A 25519-nucleotide genomic window follows, 5' to 3' on the forward strand; every position below is an offset into this window, starting at 1 on the left:
CTTGTGGCCATCTACAGGCTGTCAGTATTTTGCCAGAGAGATTCAGGTGTATTCCAGAACTTTAGTTTTATGCAATTAAAGTGGATTTGGGTGTTCTAGTCAAACTCCCTGCAATGCAGGAATCTGCAGGATATATACTTGAATTGTAAAAAAAAAAAAAGCGCCTTGTTTGCCCGAATGATTCTCCTTCACTGAAGGTTTTTAAACAGAAGTTGGATGGCCATCTGTTGGGGGACATATGTTTTGAAATACTGTTGTAAGCTTCAGGAGCACACAGAACTATTGGGCAGAACAGCAGCCTGAGTGGCCAGGACCCACCGGAAGGGAGTGAGGTTTTTGTATTGTAAGACATTATTTAGCTGGAAAGGGATTGATAGATGTATTAAATTATAAAATTACTGGCCATTACAGAGTGGACTGGAATGGGAATGGCTAAATAATAATGTATTTGAATTAATGTTAATGAGTTACCTTGCTCTCTCTCTCCATGGCTGTGAAACCTCCTTCCCTCTTCCTTACTGAAGAGTTCTGTGTAGCAGGAAAGCTTACATACTTGTTAACAAAAGTTAGTCAAATAAAAAGTATATTTTAATCTAAAAAAATAAAATACTGCTGTAAATCTGTCTTGACTTTATAGTTTTATCTTATTGTAAACTGCTTTAAGGGCTTTTCTTTTCTCTTTTTTTACAATCAAATGGTGTATAAATGTTATGACATAAAATTATTTACTTGTGATTCCTTGTTTTGCAGTGGGTTGGACTAGATGACCCTTTGGAGCCCGACCAACTCTACAATTCTATGTTTCTATGAGCTTCATTGGGTGTGCAGCAGGTCCAGGGAAGGGCATGATCTAGGGAGAAGGCGTGGTTTAGACCTGAGGGGCCAGGCAGGTAGGATACCAAAAGGTTTCTAATGGAGAAGGTGGCCCTCAGATTTCAAAAGATTCCCTGCTCTGGATTTCTTCAGGTCCCTGGGCAGCCTGCATTTCTTGTAGAGAATATTGACACGCACAAAGATACAGACCTCCTTTGTGTACATGTTCTGTAACACTGCACAGAAAGTTGAATGCCTAGTGAGCCAGCAGAGGGACTGAAATATCTGTCAATTCTGATTTCTCTCAGTTTCTCACTTTTCTAAGAATACATTTAGTTCTCCACCATTCCACATCAGTTTGCATGAAATAATTTTAAAAGTCCTCATGAAAATTCACCAGCATTTTAGTGCAAATTTCTCCCAATATACACATTTTCCAATGCAAATTTGCCACATATGCACACATTTGCAAAGCAATTTCCCTAAGATGATTCACATTTGCATGCTGATATATGCATTTTTATGAACACTTAGCCCTAGTATATGCATTTTTATATACATGGCTAGAGAACTGCATTGCAACGTTCAGAGAAATGCAAATTTCAAAGAACAGCTGTGTTTAGGTTTGCGTATTGCTCTGGAAAATGCAAAAAGCTTCACCTTTAAATTGAATTTCTGCCCCACCCCTAGAACATGTTTTTAATTTGCACTGTAGATTTTGGGAAATTAGGGAAAAGGCAATACTTTTGATTACCCTGGTAGAAACACCCACTATACCAGCACTTCATCTGCTTAGCTGTCAGCCCTCTCCCCTCCCTCTGACTACAAAGCAAAGGGAGGAGGAGCTGGAAAGAGCTCAGTTTGCCACTCTCAGCCTAGGCTCACAACACTTCAGCCGCAGATCTTTGGAAGAGGCTTAAGGCAACAGCCTCTCAAGCGCAGAGGTCTCTTTAGCTTTTTCTCTCTCACACGCTGTCTCCTCCTGCTGCTGACCTTTGGCTTCCAGTGACAAGCAAAGACCAAACCCAGAAGATTCTCGTCCAGCACACCCTTTCGTGGGGCATCACTGACGTTGACCACCACCACACTGGAGAAGGTATCTGAAGAGAGAGCATTCGGGATCCAACAAGTCTCCATCCTGGAGGAGAAGCCTTTGCCCCAGGGTCCAAGAACTCCCAAACCTCCAGACAAAACACACAGACACCCTCTTTTTCCTGGAGGGTCCAAGGAAAGGTAGTTCTCTCCCTTAAAAGGGCGGGGGGGGCATCCCATCAAGTGACCTGGCTCCATGGAAGAAGCTGTGAGCAATGCTACCGTTTGCAGCCATGACTTTGGGTTCGAACAGGCCAACGCCTCCCTTTCCTGGCCAAGCGTATCTGGAAGTGGCCCGGAGACGGTGATTGTGCCTGTGTTGTTTGGGGTGATCTTCCTCCTGGGCATGGTGGGGAACATGCTGGTCCTGGTGGTGCTTGGCCATCTCCGGCCAGGTGGGCGCCCATCACGGAGTGCCACCAACATCTTCATCCTCAACCTGAGCATTGCAGACTGCTCTTTCCTCGTCTTCTGCGTCCCCTTCCAGGCCACCATCTACTCCCTGCCCGAGTGGGTCTTCGGTGCCTTCTTCTGCAAGTGGGTCCACTACCTGGTCATGACCACCATGCTGGTCAGCATCTTCACCTTGGTGGCCATGTCGGTGGACAGGTACATCGCCGTGGTGCACGCCAAGCGCTCGCTCTGCATCCGCAGCAAGCGCAACGCCACCCTGGGCGTGGGGGTCATCTGGCTCCTGTCTCTGCTCATCGCCATTCCGGTGGCTCAGCACCAGGCCCTCATGAGAGGCCATCGGCAGGCACCCAACAGCTCCTTCTGCTGGGAGCATTGGGCAGACAACCCGGCGGCCAAGCAGGTCTACAAGGTTACCATTCTGGTGGTGGGTTACCTGCTACCTCTGGTGCTCATCACCTGCTGCTATGCCAAGGTGGGTGTCGGGGCAAGAGGGGATGGAGATGGGTGGTTGGCAACAGGTTGCGGAATGCTGCCACAGACTTCTTCTCTGTGGCTTAGTTTAAACCACAACTACTTGATCCCAGAACTTCTTTTGACAGCCTGCATAAGATCATTAGGTCTAAGACCACGTAAACTGCGCCACTGGCAATCCCAGCGTGTTTGAAGTTAGCTATGTCTCTAGAGCTCTTGAAAATCTGAGATTAAGGAGTGGGGGGGCATTGTCTCCATTTTCGGACTTTTTCTCATGGTCATCTTCATACTTTCTCTCTGTCAGCTATGTGCAGGTCTCTCCTCCCTTGGATGTCTGGCAGAACACCTCACTGCTTTCTTTCCAGAAATGTTCTTCTTCCTGCTCTTGCTCTTTTTCTGCTTTGTTCTCTCTTGTAGACTGCCTTGGCTCCCGTTATTTTCTACATTCATTTTTGCTTCAGCCAAATACAGGCACTAAGATTTCCCTTTTTCTTCTCCCTTTCCAAGTCCCCTAGGACAGTGATGAGCATCAAATGGATTGTGTTCACGGGTGGACACTTTCTGGGGTTCTTGCAGCAAATGCTAAGTTACGGATGGTGGTCTAAGGAGAAAGGTGGTTCTTACTGCACATGTGGACCACCCATGGCCTGAGGGCCAATCCCTAGCCTCAGATGCCTTCAGTGTGGCCCCCAAAGGTGACCCCTTGCCACCAAATACCTCCCCAAAATTTTGCTGCATGTCTATGTTCATTCTCCCCATGTCGTGTGCAAAGCCCTCCCCATAGAGATTTGGCCATGCTCAGGAACTGGGACCTACACCTTAACTCTAATATTGGTAGGTAACCCTTAACTGGTGCTACTCCTGGGCTACACCAGTCTAGCTACTGGTGCTATTCTAGTGGATCTCTATGGCTGATGAAGCCTTGGATTGCTGGGGGTGGGGGAACAGAGCTGCAGTTAGGGGTGCGAATTGTTGTCCATTTCCTTCTGATGTGCATCTATCAAAAGAAGGTCTTTCTCCCTTTTCATGCTCTCTCATTTCCCCATTCATTCAGTGGGATTTCTCTCTGAACGGACATGTTGAGGATTGGTGCTGTAAGGCTGTATGTGCCATGTGCATTACTTAGACAGAGGTTATTCCCTAAGTCGGGGGGACCAAATGTCCAAAGGGTTTCCTGAGAGTAAACCCCACTGATCTCCAAGGGGCTTACTTTCCAGTAGACATAGTTAGGATTCAGGCAAATAGTTTGCCCCACCCTGTAGCTCTTCAGAGGGGATTTATTTTTCTTACTCGTATTCTTATTTTTCTTATTCATATTCCTATTCTTCCACGATTATTATGAATAGTTTAATTGCATGCTAGACAATTGTCTCATGATGCACGTTGCCTGTACAGCCAATTTGAAAAGGAAACAGGGCAGTATTATTAGCATTATCTACATAAACACCTGCCATTGGAAAAAAACAACAACAAAATAACAGATCGGATTGTGGCTTGTCATGCGTGCTTACTCCCGGATTTGGAATTGCAGTTGTTGTGGTAGTTGTTGTAGTATGTTTACTCAAAAGTAACTCCCGTCCTTGGATGTGATTTGGACAACACAACATCCCTGAAATCCTATGTACAACAGAACAAACGGACCTGCCTCATTGCTAAAGAGAGCCTTGAGATACTGGGGGTGAAGTGCAGAAAGGTAGTCTTAGTAGGACAGGATCCTGCAGAACTAAGTGCCATTGAATTTAAAGGGGGTCACTCCTATGTAAGTCAGTTTAGGACAGCAGCCTCAGTCCAGTTTGTTTACTCAAATGTTTAAGTCCCATTCTCAGGATGCTTTGGACAGCACAACATGCCTGCAATGTAGAAAATCCTAATCAAATAACTCCTTCTCAGAGCAGACTGACTGAAATGACTGAACCTAAGTTAGTGTGCCTATTAACTTGAATGACCTACTACTTTCAGTAGAATTAGACTGAATACCACCCCAGGCCTACTCATAAGGAAGTCCTAATGGGGCTTACACTCAGGTAGGTGGGTTTAGCGACAGAAATGCACAGTTTTGATGTTGTTGTTGTTGTTAAAAATTTATATACTGCCCTATACCCGGGGGTCTCAGGGCGATTCACAGAATAAAATCAAGATATAAAACCACAAAATACATAATAAAAACCAAAACCTAATAGCCCCCCCCAGCACATTTTAAAAGGGCATAGGATGCCAGCAATTGCCCCCTTGCGCTTGAATGAAGTTAATCCAGTCCTGAGGACTTTCAAACTTGTGAATAGAGGCAATTTCTGCACTCATTTCAGAATTCCCTGTGTGGGTTTGGTTTCTTTTGAAAAAGATCAGCAGAAACTGTGGTGTCTTTAGGATATATGGTTTTTTTAACCCATATATACAACCAGAGTATAAGATGGAAGGACTCATGGCATTATTACTCCCACAGGTCTTCCTTCTGCATTCAGTTTCCAGGAAAGCCCCAAACTCATCTTTGGGTCCCGCCCAGAGCAAGACGTACTATTTTTCCCTCCAGGTGTTTTGTTGTTGTTGTTTAGTCATTTAGTCGTGTCCAACTCTTTGTGACCCCATGGACCAGAGCACACCAGGCAATTCTGTCTTCCACTGCCTCCCACAGTTTAGTCAAACTCATGCTGGTAGCTTCGAGAACACTATCCAACCATCTCGTCCTCTGTCGTCCCCTTCTCCTTGTGCCCTCCATCTTTCCCAACATCAGGGTCTTTTCCAGGGAGTTTTCTCTTCTCATGAGGTGGCCAAAGTATTGGAGCCTCAGCTTCAGGATCTGTCCTTCCAGTGAGCACTCAGGGCTGATTTCCTTCAGAATGGATAGGTTTGATCTTCTTGCAGTCCATGGAACTCTCAAGAGTCTCCTCCAGCACCATAATTCAAAAGCATCAATTCTTTGGCGATCAGCCTTCTTTATGGTCCAGCTTTCACTTCCATACATCACTACTGGGAAAACCATAGCTTTAACTATACAGACCAGCTGCTAGCATTAGCAAAAAGTCACACACAAACTTCTGCCTACTGTTCTTGCACCTCACAAGAGGATGCCACTTCCAACATTATTTATTTTATTTTAGCATATTTATTACCCAACCTTCACCAAAGGTAACAGAATGAGTTACAAAACAATAAAACACAACAGGAAGTAAACCATTAAAACAAATGCCCACCAATAAAATCATACGCAGAAAATAAACCATCATTTCACCTTCCCAAGACCTGGGCAAAAGAATATACACCTTTCCCTTTTCCTTTTCCTATGAAATAGCTGGGTCCAGGTGTACTTCAAGGGGCAGGGAGTTCCAATGTCTGGGAGCCACCTTTAACAATAATTGAAGGAAAGCCTGTGTTGTTTTATGATGAGATAAATGTTGTTTGTTTGTGACTGTTTGTAGTGGAAGGTCTGTGTATTTAAAGCATTTTTAAGAGAGAGTGTGAGAGACACTCAAAGTGTATTTATCTCTTCCCATAACCCCTGTGCCACATATTCTCTCCAAGGCTTCTCAATTACCACCCTTAGACCATTTGTCCCAGTTAGGATGTGTGAATATTTCAATTTCTTTCAATTTCTCTCCCTCCCCCCAATCTTAAGTACAGTTCTTCACATTACCACATCAGTATGTGGTGTTGTGGGTTTTTTTTTAAAAAAAAGTCCTCGTGAACCAGTTACAAATATTTTAATTGAGTCATCATATGAGTTTTCATTCCATTTGCATATGAATAAGATAGTAATTCTGAAGCAAGAAATGTGCTCCCTTTATTTTTAGGTGATGTACAAGTGTGTCATCAGAAGACTGTATTTTATGGTACATGGTGTTTTGATTACCTTGTACAAAGTGTGTGTGTGTGTGTGTGTGTGTGTGTGTGTGTACCTACCATCTTGCATGATAATTTAGGGACATCATTTCAGCTGATTCAAAGTTTCTAAATTGATTAAACTTTGCAGTCCTACTTTTTAATGTGTTTTCTTTCTGAGCAAAATTCAGACAGAGATCCTTTGCAGAATATCATTTTCTTCTGCAGGTAATAGTTGGAGCAGTGAAATTGCTCGCATCAAATTCTATCAAGCAAGTGGATTACATTAGCACATAGTGTGTCTGGGTAAAGAAAACCTTTCCAAGGAGAGGAATAGCTATTATCATCCTTGTGTAATTTTTTTGGGACAAGACCTGGTTACACAAATCGCTACATAGTTTATAAATAAGTTTTGGAAAGACCACAGGGAATATAATATGTACGAAGGTAAAATATATTTATTGTCTCTGGCCCTGGTCCTCTCTGACAATGTCCAGAAGGGAAAGCAGCCCTTGCATTCCCTTCTAGGCCACTATGTTCTCTGAGACAGATGTGGCTGGAGACATGTATATTAAGGGCAGAGGAAGGTGGAAGCCTTCTGGGTGAGAGAGACAGGAATGGAGTGAGAATAGCTCCCTTTCCACAAGAGTACAGCCCTAAACTTATTTCGCCTCCTTTCCTCATTTCTTTTCTTCCCCTCCAGCTAAGATCTTGGGAACTTCCTCCTTTCCCTTCCTGTGGGACTCAGGGAGTGCCACTATCACAAAATACAGAAGGTCAGGTCTAATGGACTTGATACCCAATAAAATGTCCTTTTCATGACAGGTATTGAGTCAGATTTGTCTCCCACGGAAGCTGGGACTACCTTGAATAATCCATGTTCCCAGCCCGGGTGATGCTAATGCAGCAAACTAATTGAACTGAAGACAATAAGAATTGGCTTTCTTTCCCCTTTAATGCACACCTGTGCAGATCTTATGAAGCATTAGGCTTGAGTCAAATCCAGAATGTACCCACATGCCTACTTGGCTTTATGAACCCCACCCCTATTCCTGAACCACGACAGGTCCTATTCTACATATGTGCTCAGTCATGAGACTAGTTCAACACCTGCCTGCCTTTTCTCAGGTGGTTGTGTGTCCTGCTTTACAGAAGACAGTCCTCTGTTTGAAGTCATCCTCTATTTCATGGGTGGGCAAACTAAGGCCCGGGGGCCAGATCCAGCCCAATCGCCTTCTAAATCTGGCCTGCAGACAGTCCAGGAATCAGTGTGTTTTTACATGAGTAGAATGTATTTAAAATGCATCTCTGTGTTATTTGTGGGGCATAGGCATTTGTTCACCCCCCAAAAAAAAATATAGTCCAGCCCCCCACAAGGTCTGAGGGACAGTGGACCAGTCCCCTGCTGAAAAAGTTTGCTGACCCCTGGTCTATTTCAAGGGTAGGAAGCCTGTTCATTGAATGCAACCTATAGAAACCTAGGAAGCTGCCTTATAGCGAGTCAGACCATTGGTTCACCTTGCTCAGTACTGCCTTCCTTTCAGTTAGTAGCAGTGACCCATCTGCTGGGAAGCTGGAACAGCAGCTATGTTCCCCCTGGCGAGTCACTTCCACTTTCCTGAGTGGCTCCACCTCCTCACTGCAACAAGTCCAAGGGGAGGGCGACTTGTCGTTGTGTGGACTCTCCGCAGATACCCAGTTATGCTGACTCTTGGTGCTGGGCCAGGTGCAAAGATGAGCAAAATGATAAGCAGCAACGTTCAGCAAAGCGAAGAGCACGAGCGGAAAAACTGTGACAAACCAAAATGGTCAAAGGCCTGGAAACGATGCCTTATGAGGAACGGCTAAGGGAGCTGGGCATGTTTAGCCTGGAGAAGAGGAGGTTAAGAGGTGATATGATAGCCATGTTCAAATATATAAAAGGATGTCACATAGAGGAGGGAGAAAGGTGGTTTTCTGCTGCTCCAGAGAAGCGGACACGGAGCAATGGATCCAAACTACAAGAAAGAAGATTCCACCTAAACATTAGGAAGAACTTCCTGACAGTAAGAGCTGTTCGACAGTGGAATTTGCTGCCCAGGAGTGTGGTGGAGTCTCCTTCTTTGGAGGTCTTTAAGCAGAGGCTTGACAACCATATGTCAGGAGTGCTCTGATGGTGTTTCCTGCTTGGCAGGGGGTTGGACTCGATGGCCCTTGTGGTCTATTCCAACTCTATGATTCTATGATTCTAAGAGTTAGGCTGGTGTAGTTGTTAGATCAGGACTTTGGAGACCCATGTTCAAATCCCCATTCAGTTAGGAAGCCTTGGGCAAGTCACTGGGAGTGGCCTAAGCTACCTCCCAGGTTGTTATGAGGGTAATACAGCAAACTAATGTGCAGGAGCATATTGTTCCACTGTAAACCCACCTCAGGTGCCAACACTGCAGGGAAGATGTGGATCAATCGAAGGAAAGGTGATCAGTCTTACTTTGGGACAGGCAGGTGACTGGAGCCAATGAATGTATGTTTCCTTCCAAGCAAAAAATTCTGTAGTGTGGCTGCTTGGGAGTAGTTTGATTGCCTTCTGCCTCATTGCTTTGTGTGAGTATGCCAGCAAGAGGTATACATGATGGATTTTCTTTTAATTAATTGGCTTAAGTACGTAAAGTCTCCTAGCATTAATGGTTAAGCACATTCATTGCTTGGTTACAGTGCTTGCTGTAACTGCGTTTTCAAAAGGTTAATCTAAATTTTGTTGGTGCACTGCATGAATTCCCCCTCCCCCTTAATGTCATTCTTTAAAAGAATAAAAATAAAATCTCCAGTGAGTCTAACGTACCTTATCTTGATCCTGGAATGGAGTTAAATAATGGAGTTAAATAATCTCTGCAAAACCTTTATGCAGAGATTATTTACCTGAAAGTAAATAATAGACATTTGTTTACAAGCAGCTATGTAAAAAGAAAAAGTCTCTGTCGAGGGGAAGGGCCATAGCTCAGGGGACGGCATCTGCTTGGTTTTCATGAAGAAGGTCTCAGGTTCAGTCCCTGATATTTCCAGGTAAGGCTGGAAATGTCCTCTGCCTGAAACTCCAGAGAGCTGCTGCCAGTCTGTGCAGACAAAGGTGAGGGAACTTTTTCAGCCCAAGGGCCACATTTCCTTCTGGGCAACCTTCCGAGGGCCACATGCCAGTGGTGGGCAGGGCCAGAAACAAAAGTGGGCAGAGCAATGAATGCAAATGCCACCTTTGCACAGTAGCTTAGTTTCTGCACGTTCCCCTGTTTATCTATTTATTATTTACAGATATATTTATATACCACTATATCACAAAAAACATATCATCCTCTATCCAGGGAAGCAAAAGGTCTCATCAGAGTTCAAGGACACATTCCAGCCAGGCAAGAACCCCCAAGGTGCAAAGCAGAGTCAGCGAAGGGGGCAGCCTGGGAAGGTGAGGGGTAGGGGTAGGGGGTATCCTCCGGAGGGTTTGGAGGACCAGATAGAGAGGCTTGTTAGGCCACATTTGGCCCTTGGGAATGAGCTTCCCCATACCTGGTATAGACAATACTGAGCTAGATGGGCCAGTGGTGTGACTCACTGACAGGCACCTTCCTGTGTAATGATCTACTAAGCCTTGGGTAGGCAAAAAACAGGCTGGGATCTACTGCTAGATCTTTTTGAAACCTGCAGTAAGTAGATCACAAGAATGAATCCCTGGGCTGAGCATAATGCTCAGAAGTATCTTTGTCCTTCTTCAACTGCTCAGCTGCACTGAGCCAGTGTGGAGGGGAAGTCCATGTGGTGCCCCCCAGATGCATGTTGCTGGACTTTGATTCCAGCTCTCATCATCCCTGACCAATGGGCCTGCTGGCTTGGATTGATAGAAGGCAGAGTCCAACAACATCTGGAGGGCACCATATTGGTTACCTCTGCACTTGGTTCCAGTTGGTGGCTGTCAGAGATCCCGTATAAAGCTAAGTAGGCGACACAGGCTGCCCACCACTGTACTTAGCAACACACACCTGCTGAGACTGGCTGTGCCTCTTAGAGATCATAGATGAGAAGCAGGAGCTCTCTAATATAAAGATATAAATAGAAGCCAGTACACAACATTATTTGAATATCCAAGGAGACAGAACCATTCCTGTTTTTACAAGACATGCTTTACCCATCTGCATACTCAGTTTGTTCCATTTATATACCTGCACCTGACATGTAAGAACCCAAGAAGCTGGATCAGACGAGAGACTTAACTGGTCCAGCATCCTCTTCCCCACAGGGGCTTTGCCTGATACCTGGGCAAAGCCTGCAAGGAGAACATTGGGGCCAGTGGCGTAGCGTGGGGGGTGCAGGGGGGCCGGCCGCACCGGGCGCAGCAACTGGGGGTTAGGGTTAGGGGGCGCAAATCCACAGGTTAGGGGGCGCAAATTACTTGCCTTGCCCCGGGTGCTGACAACCCACGCTACGCCACTGATTGGGGCAATGGGCTTATCCTCTCATTGTTCCCTGGCAACTGGCAAATCAGGGCCAGACTGGGATCTCATGTTAATTACATGAATGCAATTAAGTCATGTGGATTTTGTTATGTAAACAGCTGCTCCGGGGGAGCCTGAACAACCTCAGCACCACTGGGAAGGCAATGTGAATACTTTCTCTCCTTGCTAATGATCAATCACCTTTCCAAAGCATTTTTGTGCATTCCACATTAGCGTCAGTGGAAGATTCAACTGAAATCCAGAGAGCTGCTTCAGAAAGGCTGCTGTTTTCATAACAATAAGAATGCAAGTTATTTACATTCACGCAATGAGCATTATGCCTAGTCTCATCCACAAAGGAATATTGCTTCCAAACGTGAAGGTAGCATATAGCCATCCCAGCTAGTAGCCATGGATAGAGAAGGGGGAGAAATTCAATCCAGAACACATTCAAAGCAGAATCTGTCAAATAAACACTATCTGACACAATATATGAAACAAAACACAGTCACCCTCGAATGGAGTCGAATGGCTGAGTCCAATTGTTGAGTTGAATGGTTGCCACTGAAATATGTCAGTCACAATTTTAGTCCATCACACTCCCCTAGTAAACTCAACTCAAAAGACCACTTTTCCCCATTGCTGATAACAAGGTGAGATCTCACTTCAGTTATCCATGCACTTGTCACTCCCAGACTGGACTACTACCATGGCCACCTGTTAAATTTGGCTTATAGGTTGGGGAGTGCTGGGGGATGTAATAACCTGACCCACCAACCAGATCCAACTGCCCACCCCGGGATTGCATCAATGCCATGAGAAACGCAAATAGCAGAGAGCTTCCAAAATGAACCCCAAAGCAGAAAACAATGTGTCTTAAGATGCTGAAAACATGGGTTTTGTTTTCCAAACAGCCCAACGTATTTCAGCCAATTATTGTTTAAAAGCTGTCTTCAGGGGCTATAGCAACAGAGGCAATACATCATGTGAATCATTTCTACTCAACATTTAAAAACAAACTAAATTGATTATGTACAAATTGCATATAAGCCTAGATAAACGAATCAATGTGGGAGAGGGACAGATCTGATTCTGGCAGTGGCCATGGCTGGGAGCAAAGGGTTGAACCCTGTGCTTCCTGCACACTCCATAGTCTGGCCCTTCCGCAGGGCCACCGGTTTGGTTCTGAAAATCAGCTATGCAGCGGCCAACCATGTGACCCAGGCCACACTGAGTTTGACCCTCACTTTTTGACCTTCACCCTTCTGTAGCAAAAGCAGCTTCATTAATGTTGAAGAGGGAGATAGCAGCAATCTTGTGGAGACCTTGAGCTTCATAGAAGTACAAAATTTATTTTTGGCTGGCAATGGGAGGGAGACTAAGGTAGGAAGGACGGTGGGCACAGGTGACTGCTGGGAAATGTTGGATTACATGTGTAAAAATGGAGGTGGGGCAGAATGGTGTGCTCTGGGAAAGGGCACTGTTAGCTGGATTGGAGGCCCAATTTGGTTCAAGACCCAATTTGGCAATTCTGATCGGGTCCCAATTTGGACTGGATCTTTCCATGCCTGATCCAACCTGAGCCCTGAACCAAATCAGGGGCCTTTCATAGCCATGAGGAGCCTTTTATAGAGATATTTCATACGGCTGGACAAAGAGGAGGGCGGGGGAAGGAGATGGTGCTGGCAGAGAGTCTTTGCTTGCATGATCTCCTTCCCCCTCCCCCTCCCCCTCCCTTGACCACATGTTTAATATCTTCCCTCCACCCTCCACAAAACACACTTTTGACAGCTCTGGGTTGCTCCAGGTGGACCAATCCCTTTCCAAGACTGGCTTTCAGTGTGGCTACCCCTGTTTTGTGGAACAACAAACCTGTGGAGATATGACAGGCACTCTCTTTTTTTGTCCTTATGGAAACAATTGAAAACATTTTTGTTTCACCTAACTTTTCTAGCTAGGTGAAAAGGGCTCTACCTTATGCGTTATTTTCAACCTATCTTTAGCTGGTTTTTCGGTACTGTTTTCAAAACTATTTTTTAGCTGTTTCGTTGTATGAATAAATTAATACCACCACATTCTGGCCAGGCAAAGTCACCTGAGGAGAGCACAGGGTTGGTGCGAGGTGACCTGGTGAGAGTCCCAGGAGATGACAAGAAACGGCCAGAAGGCTGCACTTGCCCCCCACCCTGACCTAGGGTACTCCACACCCCTGATGCAGTAGAATAAGAAACATCTATTGTGCAATAAAGCAAGTTTCTTCCTTTCTTTCCTTAGGTTATACGCCATCTTCAAAAGAAGGTGAAGAATATTTCCAAGAAGTCAGAGAGATCCAAAAGAAAGGTAAATTAAAAGAAAACAACATCCAATTACCAGGGAACATTAGCAAGCAAAATATTGCCTGCCCCAGCACTAATGTATAACTGATCACAGAGCCCTGTAAAATTATTCTGTCATGCTCCATCAGAAGCAGATACTTTTGCAGTGCTGTCAGCCAGATCACTATTTAGATGCGTGACTACGGCTTGTGGTTTTGGTCTGTTTCCTTCCCAATTATGTATGTGATTGATTCTGATTCTGATGTGATTAATAAATTGTAGCAGACGCTTGTCTCTTCACCCAGGTGACCTTTGGAAGCTGTACAAACGTAAAACTCCAGAGACATTTATCTTGTTCTGTCAAAATGACGTCTAAAGTTGGAATACGTTTAAGTTCACAAGCGGGGGAGCAGACCTCCCACCCACCTCAAATGAGTGGCCTGAAGAGGCAGGAAAAGGTGCAGAGCAGGGGTGGGCACCTGTCACAAGATTTGGTTGGGATCCTAATTCAGCATGTCGGAAAGCACCTTGCTTTGGTCTGAAGTATTTTGGAGACTGCCTAATTTGCCTTGGGGTCCGAATCTTAGAATTGTAGACCTGGAAGGGACCCCGAGGGTCATCTAGTCCAACCTGCTGCAATGCAGAAATATTTTGCCCAACAAGGGATTTGAACTCACAACCATGAGATTAAGAGTCTCATGCTCTACCAAATGAGCTACCCAGCAGAAACCACTTTGGACAAAATGAAGCTTCATTCACTATGATGGGGAATTAAAAAATGGCTATTGTCTTGACATTTGCAGGAATAGTAGTATCTGTTCTCCAGTGTAGATAAAAACCTGCCAAATTATAGGCAAAATATATCCTTGTGGTTTGGTGATAAGTTATCTTTAAAGCCTGATTATCTTTTCTATTTCTTTATACCATAACTGTACAGTGGTACCTCGGGTTACATATGCTTCAGGTTACAGACTCTGCTAACCCAGAAATAGTACCTCGGGTTAAGAACTTTGCTTCAGGATGAGAACAGAAATCGTGCTCTGGCCGCGCAGCGGCAGCGGGAGGCCCCATTAGCTAAAGTGGTGCTTCAGGTTAAGAACAGTTTCAGGTTAAGAACAAACCTCAGGAACGAATTAAGTTCTTAACCCGAGGTACCACTGTACTACGGTATAGATACTGATATCAGTTCCTTGCCTTTCTGAGACCATTTCCCATGCAACACCTCTCAGCCTCCTAGCTCTCACCCAGGACTCCACCCATCCACCCTGGCTCTCACTCAGACCCCAAAGAAATTCACAGATCAATGCCAAAAACTCATGCAGTGGTACCTCGGGTTAAGAACTTAATTCGTTCTGGAGGTTTGTTCTTAACCTGAAACTGTTCTTAACTGAAGCACCACTTTAGCTAATGGGGCCTCCCACTGCTGTCGTGCGATTTCTGTTCTCATCCTGAAGCAAAATTCTTAACCTGAGGTACTATTTCTGGGTTAGCGGAGTCTGTAACCTGAAGTGTCTGTAACCCGAGGTACCACTGTAATAAGAAGAGTTCCTGCAAGATGCTGGCATCACCTATATCTCTAGGCTTACTTTTATGGGCAGGCGTCAAGGTTGACAGAGCTTGCTCAGGCTGCTCCCAGCTGTGTCCCACACACCTAGTTCCAGGCTACAGCAGATTTGCTTTGATTGGAATTTCTTAGGGGGTCTAAAGGATGGCAAATAGGACACCACACCACACACAGTTCTTTCTCTAGCCTCTGCACATTTCTCCTCTTCTAGCAGGGAAGGAAACATGTATTTTTTAAAAAATTATTGAATTCTTCAGGTGCTGTAGACCTTTCTGAAGGGATGAAAAACTTCAAAATAATGAGATTAAGGAGGAGGAAGCTAACAGGCAGCACTACCCCCTGGATGTAAGAAAACAGTTAGTGGGAAGCAGGTTGTGGGCAGGCCATGGGTGTAACCAGGATTTTTGTTGGGGGGCAGGACTTTGTTAGGGGGGCAGAACTGACATGATTGATTGATTGATTGATTGATTGATCAATTAGTTAAGTATTTCTATTGTTTTACTTGATCTGGGGGGGCAGCTGCCCCCTGCCCCCCCTGACTACACCCATGGGTCAGACAGCATGGCAGTGCAATGCCCCATTCACCCCCATAGGCAGGCCTCCACTGAATACAACAGAAGGATGGAGTAGTCTTGTACTTTGCCACATACACAGAACTTACACATCATTCTCCATTCGTCGCAGACGCTGTGTTCTTTCAATGCCTGGCTTTAAACATTCAAACAGCTTTCAAGGAGGAAAAATGAGGGGATTAACTTGTGTATCAAAGGGGAGAGAATAAATCCTGGATGTGAGCCATATTGCCTGTGCTGCTCTTCTGTTTTCAGGATCATAACTCAGACCGTATAGTCCCATATAGCGTCCTCTTTCAAGCCAGAATAGCCAGTGACTCTTCTCTCCTTTGGCAGAGGAACTGTGCAGGGCTGCCTACAGACATTAGACCAGGGTTTCCCAAAATTGGGTCTCCCACTGGTTTTGAACTACAACACCCATCATCCCTAGCTATCAGGACCAGTGGTCAGGGATGATGGGAACAGTAGTCCAAAAACAGCTGGCGACCCAAATTTGGGAAACACTGCATTAGTTCACAAGAATAACCTACTGGATCAGGCCATTTAGGTCAGCATCATGTTCTCACAGTGGCCGAACCCTTTGCTTATGGGAAGCTAACAGAATGCAAGCACAATAGCAATTCCCAGCAACTGCTGTTCAGAGGCATACTGCCCCCAACAGTGGAGGGAGAACATAACATAGCCATTGTGGTGGCTAGCAGCTAATGGTGGGCGCTGACATTGGTGCTGTGGTCTTGGGGCAACAATAGATAGCTACAGTCCTCCGTTTTAAATTTCCCAAAATGCTCCTGGAGAAATGCCCTTGGTGCCTTAGGGGTCAAATTAATACAAGGACTTTGAACCTGGCTTGGTAGCAAATGGGCAGCCAATGCAGATGCTTTAACAATAATGTCCCATGTTGTTAGCCATGTTGTGCTCCCATCAGTAGTCTGGCCACTGCATTCTGCTCCCACTGGAGCTTCCGAACCAGGCCCTAGGGCAGCCCCACATACAGCATATTACAGTAATCCAGCCTTGAGGTTACCAACACATGGACTACAATGTGCACATGTACATAATGCATATATTGCTGGCAATAACAGACACAAAGGCATTATATTAGAGGAAATTGCTTTCAAAAAGGTGTATGTTAGAAGAAATGCACACTAAAATGCTGATACATTTTTGTGAGGACTTTTAAAAAATTGCAACCTATGCTGAAATGAAAATGAGAAACTTGGAGAAATGGAAACTGGCAGATTCATCCATCCTTGTGAGTCACAGGTTCTCCCAGAGTATCCCCATTGCCATCTGCAAAATGTTGATGGGAGGTTGGAGGCAGCTTTTGCCAGAGGGCAGCTATTTAGCATCTGCTTCCCATCTGCAACAAGTGGGAACAACAAACTTTCTTGCAGCGCTCTTAGATGGGTGACTCAAAATGATGAATGTGAACCATGATCCCATTCCCATGAGCAGCATATGATTCTCATACTTTAGACTGGCTGGTGGCACTTTTAAACAAGAGTGGTTGGTCTTTGCAATGCAGTTCTTCCTCTGCAGCTCTTACATTTTTGGGCTACTACAAGACTAGCAGAAGTTGAATTAATTGGTTTGGATTGAATCTAAAAATCATTTCCCCATTTGGAGCATCTTCTGCTGAGATATTCTTCCTTGCTCTACCTTCCTCTGTCCATTAGCTCTCTAGTGATATTACATTCCATAATATGATTACAGACTTTGCCACCTATTATTCTGGTATAGATGAGGTGGGGAGGGGGAAGGCGAGGGAGAGAGAGAGAGAGCACATTCAGCACAGATATTTGAGTTTTGGTCTCAGTTTTGTGGCAGATTGCTCCATAACATTTTGTAAGTATGTTTACACTCCTCTTTGTAGAGAATGAGCACCGCCTCTTCCATTGCCAATCCTGCCCAATAGCAAAGGGTGCCTTCTCCTATTCTCTCTCTCTCTCTCTCTCTCTCTCTCTTTGCTTGCTGCCACCTGTGCATGTGTAGGCAGGGGTGGGTGAATCAGTCAATTTCAGAGTCTCTCAGTTTCTCCTTTTTCTGCAATTCATCTTTATCGGTTTCTCCTTTTTCCAGTCTTAAGTTCAGTTCTTCACATTTCCAAATGGGAGAGATGATTGCTTTATTCAGGTCTTACTAGCAGGCTTCCCATAGGCAATTGGTTGCCTCTTACTGTGAAAGCAAATGTTGGACTCAATGGGTCTTTGCCAAATCCAGCAGGGCTCTTCCTGGGCTCTTATTGGTCAGCACGGCACAGAGGCGCTCGAACAGCTGCCGGTGTGAGTCTGCAGACACCAAGACGTCATCAAAATATGGTACCACGCCCGGAAGCCCTTGCAGGAGACGCTCCATAAGGCTTTGGAAGATGCCAGGAGCCACACTCACCCCGAACTGCAACCGGCAGCAACGGAATGCCCCCCGGTGGGTGACGATCGTCTGGGCTTCAGCAGTGGTATCATCGACTGGCAGTTGTTGATAGGCTTGGGCAAGGTCCAGCTTAGCGAAGACCTTACCCTCACCCAGGGAATGCAGCAGGTGTTGGACAACAGGAACCGGATAAGCGTGCTGCTGAAGTGCCTTGTTGATCGTGCACTTGTAGTCAGCGCAGATTCTCACCGACCCATCTGGCTTGACAGGCGTGACGATGGGGGTTTCCCACTTTGCGTGGTCAACCGGCTCCAAAACTCCTTGGGCGATCAGTTTGTCCAGTTGTTCGTCCACCTTAGCCTTGAGAGCAAAGGGAACCCGGCGTGGCTTTAGCTTGATGGGGGCGACTTGTGGATCAAGGCTAAAGGAGATGGGCGTACCTGTATATTGGCCCAAGGTGCCGTCAAAAACCTCGGCAAAGTCTTTGACCAGACCCTCAGTCTCTGCGTTAGAGATGCAGTTGATGCCGGTGACTTCCAGGCCGAGGGCATCAAACCAGTCTAGCCCTAGGAGGCTTGGCCGCTGACCTTCGACCACCACCAACCGGAGCAGGCCCGAAAAATCTTTGAAGGCGATCCGGAACCGGCCAACGCCTACCACGGGAATGTCGTTTCCCTGGTAGTCTCTCAGGTGTACGCAGTGAGAGTCGAGTTGCCTTTTGGACACTCTGGGTACCAGTCTTTTGATGGTGCTCCATGACACGATGGACAGTGCAGACCCGGTGTCGATCTCCATGTCACATGGAGCTCCTTCAATGAGCACCGTGACGTTCAGCTTGCGTCGCGTAGGCGAGTCGGTTTGGCCAATCGTGGTTCCAGACGGGCAGCGGCAGTTGGTGAGAGCGAAACAACTTTCCTTGGCAGACTGGAGTGAAGACTTGGACTTGCGAGTCGATGAAGGGGGGGTGTCAGACGGAGCCGATCGGCAGACCTTAGCGATGTGGCCCCTTCTGGAACACTTCCTACAGATGGCGTCTCTGAATCGACACTTGGCACGGGAATGGTTGCCTCCGCAGCCAGCACACTCCGGTTGGCCCTTGAACTTCTGTTGGAACTTCCTGCGCTCCCGCTTGGTCTGGTGCACGTCATCGTCTTCACTGGAGGATGCCTCCTCACTGCTGGCCTCTTCATGATGCACCGGAACTGGCCCCCTAGCAAGACGCGGGCTGCTGGACTTGCGGATCTCCTGGGCGGAGCGTTCAGCAGCTTCTGAGGCCACAGCCTCCTCAATGGCTTTCTGTAGCGTGAGGTCTGGCTTGGCTAGGAGGCGCCATTGCAGATGGATGTCCCGGACCCCGCAGACGATTCGATCCATCAGGGCATCGTCTAAGTCTCGGAACTCACAGTGCATTGCAGCCTGTCGCAGGGCGGTGGTGTAGTTGTTGATTGACTCCCCCTCTGCCTGGTTCCGGTGGTAGAACGCATGGCGGGCAGCAATCTTGGACGGCTTTGGTGCGTAGTGGTTGCGGAGCTTCTCTTGGATCGTGTCCCATGGTGTTGCCTGGACTGCTTCAGGCGCAACCAACGCTCGGGCCGTCTCAAACACCTCAGGCCCACAGAGGCTGAGGAATAGGCCCCGCTTCCGATCCTTTGATACTGCTGTCAGCTCGTTGGCTTGGAGGTAGCAGTCGAACCGAGCGAGGTAGGAGTCCCATGATTCAGAGGCTGGCGCAAACGGCGGTAGAGGCACAAGTGAAGCCATGATTCCGATGCCGGCGTGAAGGGCGATGGATGGAACACAGTGCTCTAGCCAGAACAGTCAGCTCTGAATTGGTTCTGCCCAGTGATTTCGCTCAGTGATTTCGCTCTGTGATTCAGCTCAGTGATTCAGCTCAGTTCAGAGGCTGGCCGCATCTGGCTGTGCTCTGATGTCCATCGATCCCACCTTCGTCGCCAGTGTTAAGTCGTGGGTTGACATAGCAGCCGGCACAGCGATTTCTTCAAGTAGCTCTTTATTATGGTAAGCTGGAATAGAACTGACTGCGAACAGCTCAGCCGGCCTGTATTTATAGGCAGCCGGCTGTCAACATTGTAACCACAACAGCCCAGAGTTCCCGCCTAAAATAACTGGCGCGGACCTGAGTGAAAACTATCTACAGACCTGAGTGAAAACTATATACAGTATCCCCCTGTTGGCCCAGGGTGAAACTACACTACATAACAGGTGCCTTCTCCTATTCTCTCTCTCTCTCTCTCTCTCTCTCTCTCTCTCTCTCTCTCTCTCTCTCTCTCTTTGCTTGCTGCCACCTGTGCATGTGTAGGCAGGGGTGGGTGAATCAGTCAATTTCAGAGTCTCTCAGTTTCTCCTTTTTCTGCAATTCATCTTTATCGGTTTCTCCTTTTTCCAGTCTTAAGTTCAGTTCTTCACATTTCCAAATGGGAGAGATGATTGCTTTATTCAGGTCTTACTAGCAGGCTTCCCATAGGCAATTGGTTGCCTCTTACTGTGAAAGCAAATGTTGGACTCAATGGGTCTTTGCCAAATCCAGCAGGGCTCTTCCTGGGCTCTTATGAGCAGCTGCAGGTTCTCTAACAGAGAGTGCCCTTTCTTCACGTGTGCTTCACCTCCCCTGCCTCCACTCCACAAGCTGCTTTGTAATTATTTTCCAGAATTACCAAAATGTGCTGTCGAACATCTACGCAGCTCCAAATGGCTGTGTTCTCTGAGCCAAACACAGGTAACCAAAGCAACATGATTAGGATGCATTTCCAACAGCACTTTAGCCCATGTGAGGTTTGCACTTTTGCAGTGATGTTTGAATGATGACTCAAATTGAGATTACACTCAGGCACCTGAGAGAAGCCAGTGCTAAAAGGGCAATGCAGACTATACCAGGATGTTGAGCAGGGCTCCCCTGTAATTGACACATCCTGTAAAATCCAAATCAGGGCCTGCTAATGGTGGAGTGGAAGTGCAGGCCATCATCACCATCACACAAAAACACATACACACCCAGGGCCACAAACCCCTAAAGGAAGCATGAAATAATAGCCAATCTGTTAGGATCAGAGTGACTGCAATTCTTTGCCTGATTACCTGCAAGTGAGCTTCACTGAACTCAGTGGGGCTTTATTTATGACGGCATTGGCTAAGAACATAAGTGCATCAGGCATCTTTTTCCCCCCTGACTTCTCCAGGCAGGGCTTGGAGACCCCCCCATCTGAAATCCAGGAGAGTTGCTTCCAGTCAGTGCAGGCAGTACTGAGCCAGATGGATCAGTAGGTCTGTGTTGGTATATATATGGCAACTTCCTGTGTTTCCAACCCAGCATCCTGTTCTCGCAGTGACCAACCAGGGAGCTCGTAAGAAGGACCTGTGCACAACAGCCCTTTCCCCAGGAGTGAATCCCAGTAACAGGCGTTCAGAGGCATAATGCCTATTGCCTCTGACCGTGGCTGGTAGCCGTTGATAGCCTTTATAAAATAAAATCAGCCCTGCAAAATCAGACCAAAGGCCCATCTAGTTCAGCATTCCACACGCAGGCAGGACGTGACTACAACTGGAGACATCTGGTATTTATAGTTAGACAGGCTGAGCAGGTAGGAGAACAAGCGTGCAGGCTGTACGAATCCCAAAGCAGCAGCATTCCAGCACTCCAATAATTCCCTTGCCAGCCAGAAACTTCTTGGCAGTCATCTCCCGCCAGCCTAATTCAATCACATGTTTACAGCTATGTTTTGCTAATGGGAAATAAAGTTTTAGAGCCAAGCCCTGGATGTTTATCTTCTGCCCATGCATGAGCCCCCGCAGGTATATGTACAAAGGGAATGACTAGCCTGTGGTGGTGTCACAGCTCTGTGCCTGCAGTGCTGTGTTCTTAGACCTCTGGCTATTAGCAAACACTATTTCCCTCCACTCCACACTGAATCCAAAGGGAAAACAAAGACACTTCTTTCTTTTGGGCACGAAGCTAATTGGGAAAGAAGCTAATTAATGGGTTCTTAGACTGTTCAAAACAGCTAAGAGGATTAGCCCCCCCATTGACTAAGTTCAGCAGTTAATTGCAGCTATTTTCCATTTAATGTGTTCCAGATGGTGATAAGGCTATCCAGATTGATGATTATTCTAGCATCTTCTGACCATTTCTCAGTACCGCCTCTTTATAACATTCTCTTTTGTAATTGGTTATAAGTGGAGGTTGTCTTTGTTTTGTGCAAATGGTTTGTTAAATGCCTCTTGCAAATTTACCGTGTGCTATTTTTGTTACTGTCTCTCTGTGTTATAAGTAGGACGGGGAGAGTGGAACAGAATTTTGGGAGGCAGGCTCTAGAAATAAAAAAAAAATGATAGAAGTGTAAAAAAACTATCCAACCTACACTGCTGTGCAACTGCACACAAATTAAACATGTATTCCTTCCAGATGTTTTGGACTACAACTCCTATCATCCTCGACCACCGGCCATGCTGGCTGAGGTTGACGGTAGTTGCAGCCAAAAGCATCTGGGGAAGGCTGATTTGCATCCCCCAAAGTCAGCCAAATCTGTTTTAGTTGGTAGCAATAATTTATAATAGCCAGACCACATTCTGTGTTGTTGATGTTGTTGTTAGAATTACACACCCTTCACTCTAAGGTCCCAGGGCAGGCTATACAACTATCAAAACACACTATTAAAATTTGAAAACCTTTGTTTGCTTTTGTCTTCTAGACCGCTCAAACAGTGCTGCTGGTGGTTGCTGTCTTTCTGATCTCCTGGCTCCCGCACCACATCATCACTATGTGGGCTGAGTTTGGGAAGTTCCCCCTGAACGATATCTCCTTCACCTTTCGCATCATCGCACACTGCTTAGCCTATGGGAACTCTTGCATCAACCCCATCATCTACGCTTTCCTGTCGGAGAATTTCCGCACAGCCTGCCGGCAAGTCTTCACATGCAAGGGCCTCCTTCAGCCGCCCCCTGCGGAGAAGATGGTGAGGATCCGCATGGAGAACTTCTCCACTTCTCACTCGACAACCAACGTGTGACAGGGGGCGGGGAGGAAGAGCTATCAGCAAAGGAAGAAACAAAAGAGAAACGCAGCAGTGTCCAGAAATTCCTTGCACAGGCACAGATTCATCTCAAAAGGGATGGGGGGAAAGGGGTGGGGGAAGCAGACCCATTCTGGATGTTCCCTCTGTGACATTAATGGTACTCACAGGAGCTGTCCATTCCTCATCACCACCATTGCTCATAATTGTGGCTTCAGAGTGGCAGCTTTCTGAGATGTTTCCAACATTTTATGGAGGGGTGGCACCTAAAGCTGCTACAGGCTGAGATTTAACTGTGGTTTACAGCTGACAGTAAGGGAGCCACTTAAACCCTGCCCCAAAAGAGGATGCTGGTGTATAGGAATGAATTTAGAATCGCTGTAAATTCAACATAAGTACAATGTGGGGAAGACACTGGCCAAGTGACTGGTGGGCATGCTCACTCTTGACAGGTAACTTCAAACCCTCCCAGGGTTCTTTATTTTTAAACTGGACTTGGACCTCAAAACCCTTCAAAGTAAGGGCTGTCCTTTGTGGAGCAGGACACATATCTGCTTTCACTATTCATGAAGTGTAGTAATGTCTTATAGAAAGTTATGTTCATGTGTGGAGTAAGTCTATTTAGCAGTGACGGATAATAAAGGTAGGAGGATGAAGGAAGACACACTGGAAGGCAATTGTTGCTATGGATCCATAGTGCTAAAGCTCACTTTTATTTCCACCACCTCACTTGTGAAAAGCTTCCTTGATTATATCATGGTGAGATGTTTCATTGCACATACCAAGACATTTTGAATTTTTGGCCCAAGATAATTTTGCCCTTTTGATGCAGAATGTACATTGGCATAGTCACTCTTTTTTGCATAATTTATTTAAAAAACTGATCTGTATTATTTATTCTTGTTTGGGTATTAATAGGAAGGAGCTAGTTAGGGCACTGATGCCTCCCTCTCAACCACTGAAAATTATTTCAGCTACTTTTCTGGGTTCTGATGTTTCAGCATGCCCTGCCTGAATACTGTTAAGTATAACTTCATAGCCATAAGGACTAGAAACTTGTTTCTCCATCTCCAGTTAAACAAACAAACACTTTGATTTGCAGGAAGCAGAAATCTGCTTCTAATACATTTTGCTTCCAATGCCATCCTGTGCTTATTCCGTATCCTGCAGAAAAGGTTGCCCAGGCATAGCCCAGATGGCCCAATTCATATGTCTAAGTGGCACATTTATCATTTGAAACACAATGTGCACAGCTTCATTTGTGAAAAGTGTTGATGTGACACCAGTTCCCTGCACAGTTCTGACAACATGAAAAAGTCTATCACAAACCTCTGCTTTTGTGATGGTGTTGCTCAAATCCAAGGACTATGTTCAGAGCCCCCTGGAGGGTAAAAATTAAATAGATCAATCTCTACAATCAGAAAGAGAGTTTGATCTGATTCCACCTTGCCATGAAGACCTGTGTCCACATAGCTGTGTCTCCAAAAAGTAACCATGCTGTGTGTAATATTCCTGCCCGATCACTGAGGTCTTTGAGAGATTTTCTAGTGGTACTCCCATGGTTCAGATGAATGGCTTGTCGCCAGGAGCCATGCATTCAGTACTGTAGACCCAGTTTCATGGAACTTCCATTCAGTTGGGGTCAAGCAGGCCTGCTGAACTTCCGGCACCTACTGAAGACTTTTTTTAGTTCAACAGGAATTATGATTTTACAGTCTTAATTGAGTTTTGTCATTATTGTGCTGGTTTACTTGAAAGGATAGAATGATAGAATTTGAAGGGACCCCATGGATCATCTAGTCCAACCCCCTGCAATGCAGGAATATGCATCCATACAGGGATAAAACCCGTCACCTTGGTGTTCTCAGCACCATGCTCTAACCAACTGAGCTAACCAGCTTGTACACAGCTTAGAGACTATAGTAATCATGATATAAAATGGCAGATGCAGGTGCACACCAGATCCGGCTAGGGCATGGGAGAGACAACAGAGGGGGAGAGGCAACAAGAATAATCAGAAAATAGGAGAATGGTAGAGGCAGAGGCAACGCATCATGAATGTTAAGAAAATGTCATTAGACACATGTATGCTTTGTGCTAAGCTTCACTATGGTTTCCATAAGGCACCAATCTCTCTTTCTGTTCAGAGACACTGCCTGCAAACTGTGTGATTGAGTATGTATATATTTTTATTTCATTCTGCAAACCGCCCTGACACCTGCGGGTATAGGGCAGTATATTAAGTAAATGAATAAATAAATAAATAAATGTTCATGTAAAAAAAAACACCTGCTACTGTGCATTATCTGAATACATCAGACTAACCACCAGGCTGTGTGTTTTTTCCTACACTGTGTTGCTGTCGTAAAAATGAGAAACACCATTGTGATTAGCCTGCAGTGGGAATGTCCTTTGCTTCACTCTGCTGTGCAAAATTGGAAAACACTGTATTAAAACATTGTGTGACTCCATATTCAATAAATCTCAGTGCTTTTATTATTATTATTAAGAAAAATAGCCCTAATAAACTAGCTATCAATCCTGCATGGTGCTGCTTCAGGGACAAGAATAGAATAATAGAATTGTAGAGTTGGAAGGTCATACTTGGAAA

The 25519-nt window shown here is 45.8% G+C and overlaps 1 protein-coding gene across 2 annotated transcripts; it reads left to right on the forward strand.

Annotated features, from left to right (window-relative positions):
* The first annotated feature begins 1667 nt into the window (after positions 1 to 1667).
* LOC310712214 (galanin receptor type 1-like) lies at positions 1668 to 25390 on the forward strand. Of its 2 annotated transcripts, XM_083515103.1 has the most exons (4): positions 1674 to 2791; positions 13335 to 13400; positions 22302 to 22361; positions 22588 to 25390. In XM_083515103.1, the coding sequence occupies exons 1-4, from the start codon at positions 2102 to 2104 to the stop codon at positions 22903 to 22905; spliced, it is 1134 nt and encodes a 377-aa protein (XP_083371229.1). In that variant the 5' UTR covers positions 1674 to 2101; the 3' UTR covers positions 22906 to 25390. The 2 variants fall into 2 exon arrangements, with proteins under 2 accessions (XP_083371230.1, XP_083371229.1); XM_083515104.1 differs by lacking the exon at positions 22302 to 22361 and having other exon boundaries at positions 1668 to 2791.
* Positions 25391 to 25519: the final 129 nt, after the last annotated feature.

The sequence above is a fragment of the Podarcis liolepis genome, assembly GCF_965112155.1.
Source record: "Podarcis liolepis genome assembly, chromosome: 7".
NCBI lineage: Eukaryota > Metazoa > Chordata > Lepidosauria > Squamata > Lacertidae > Podarcis > Podarcis liolepis.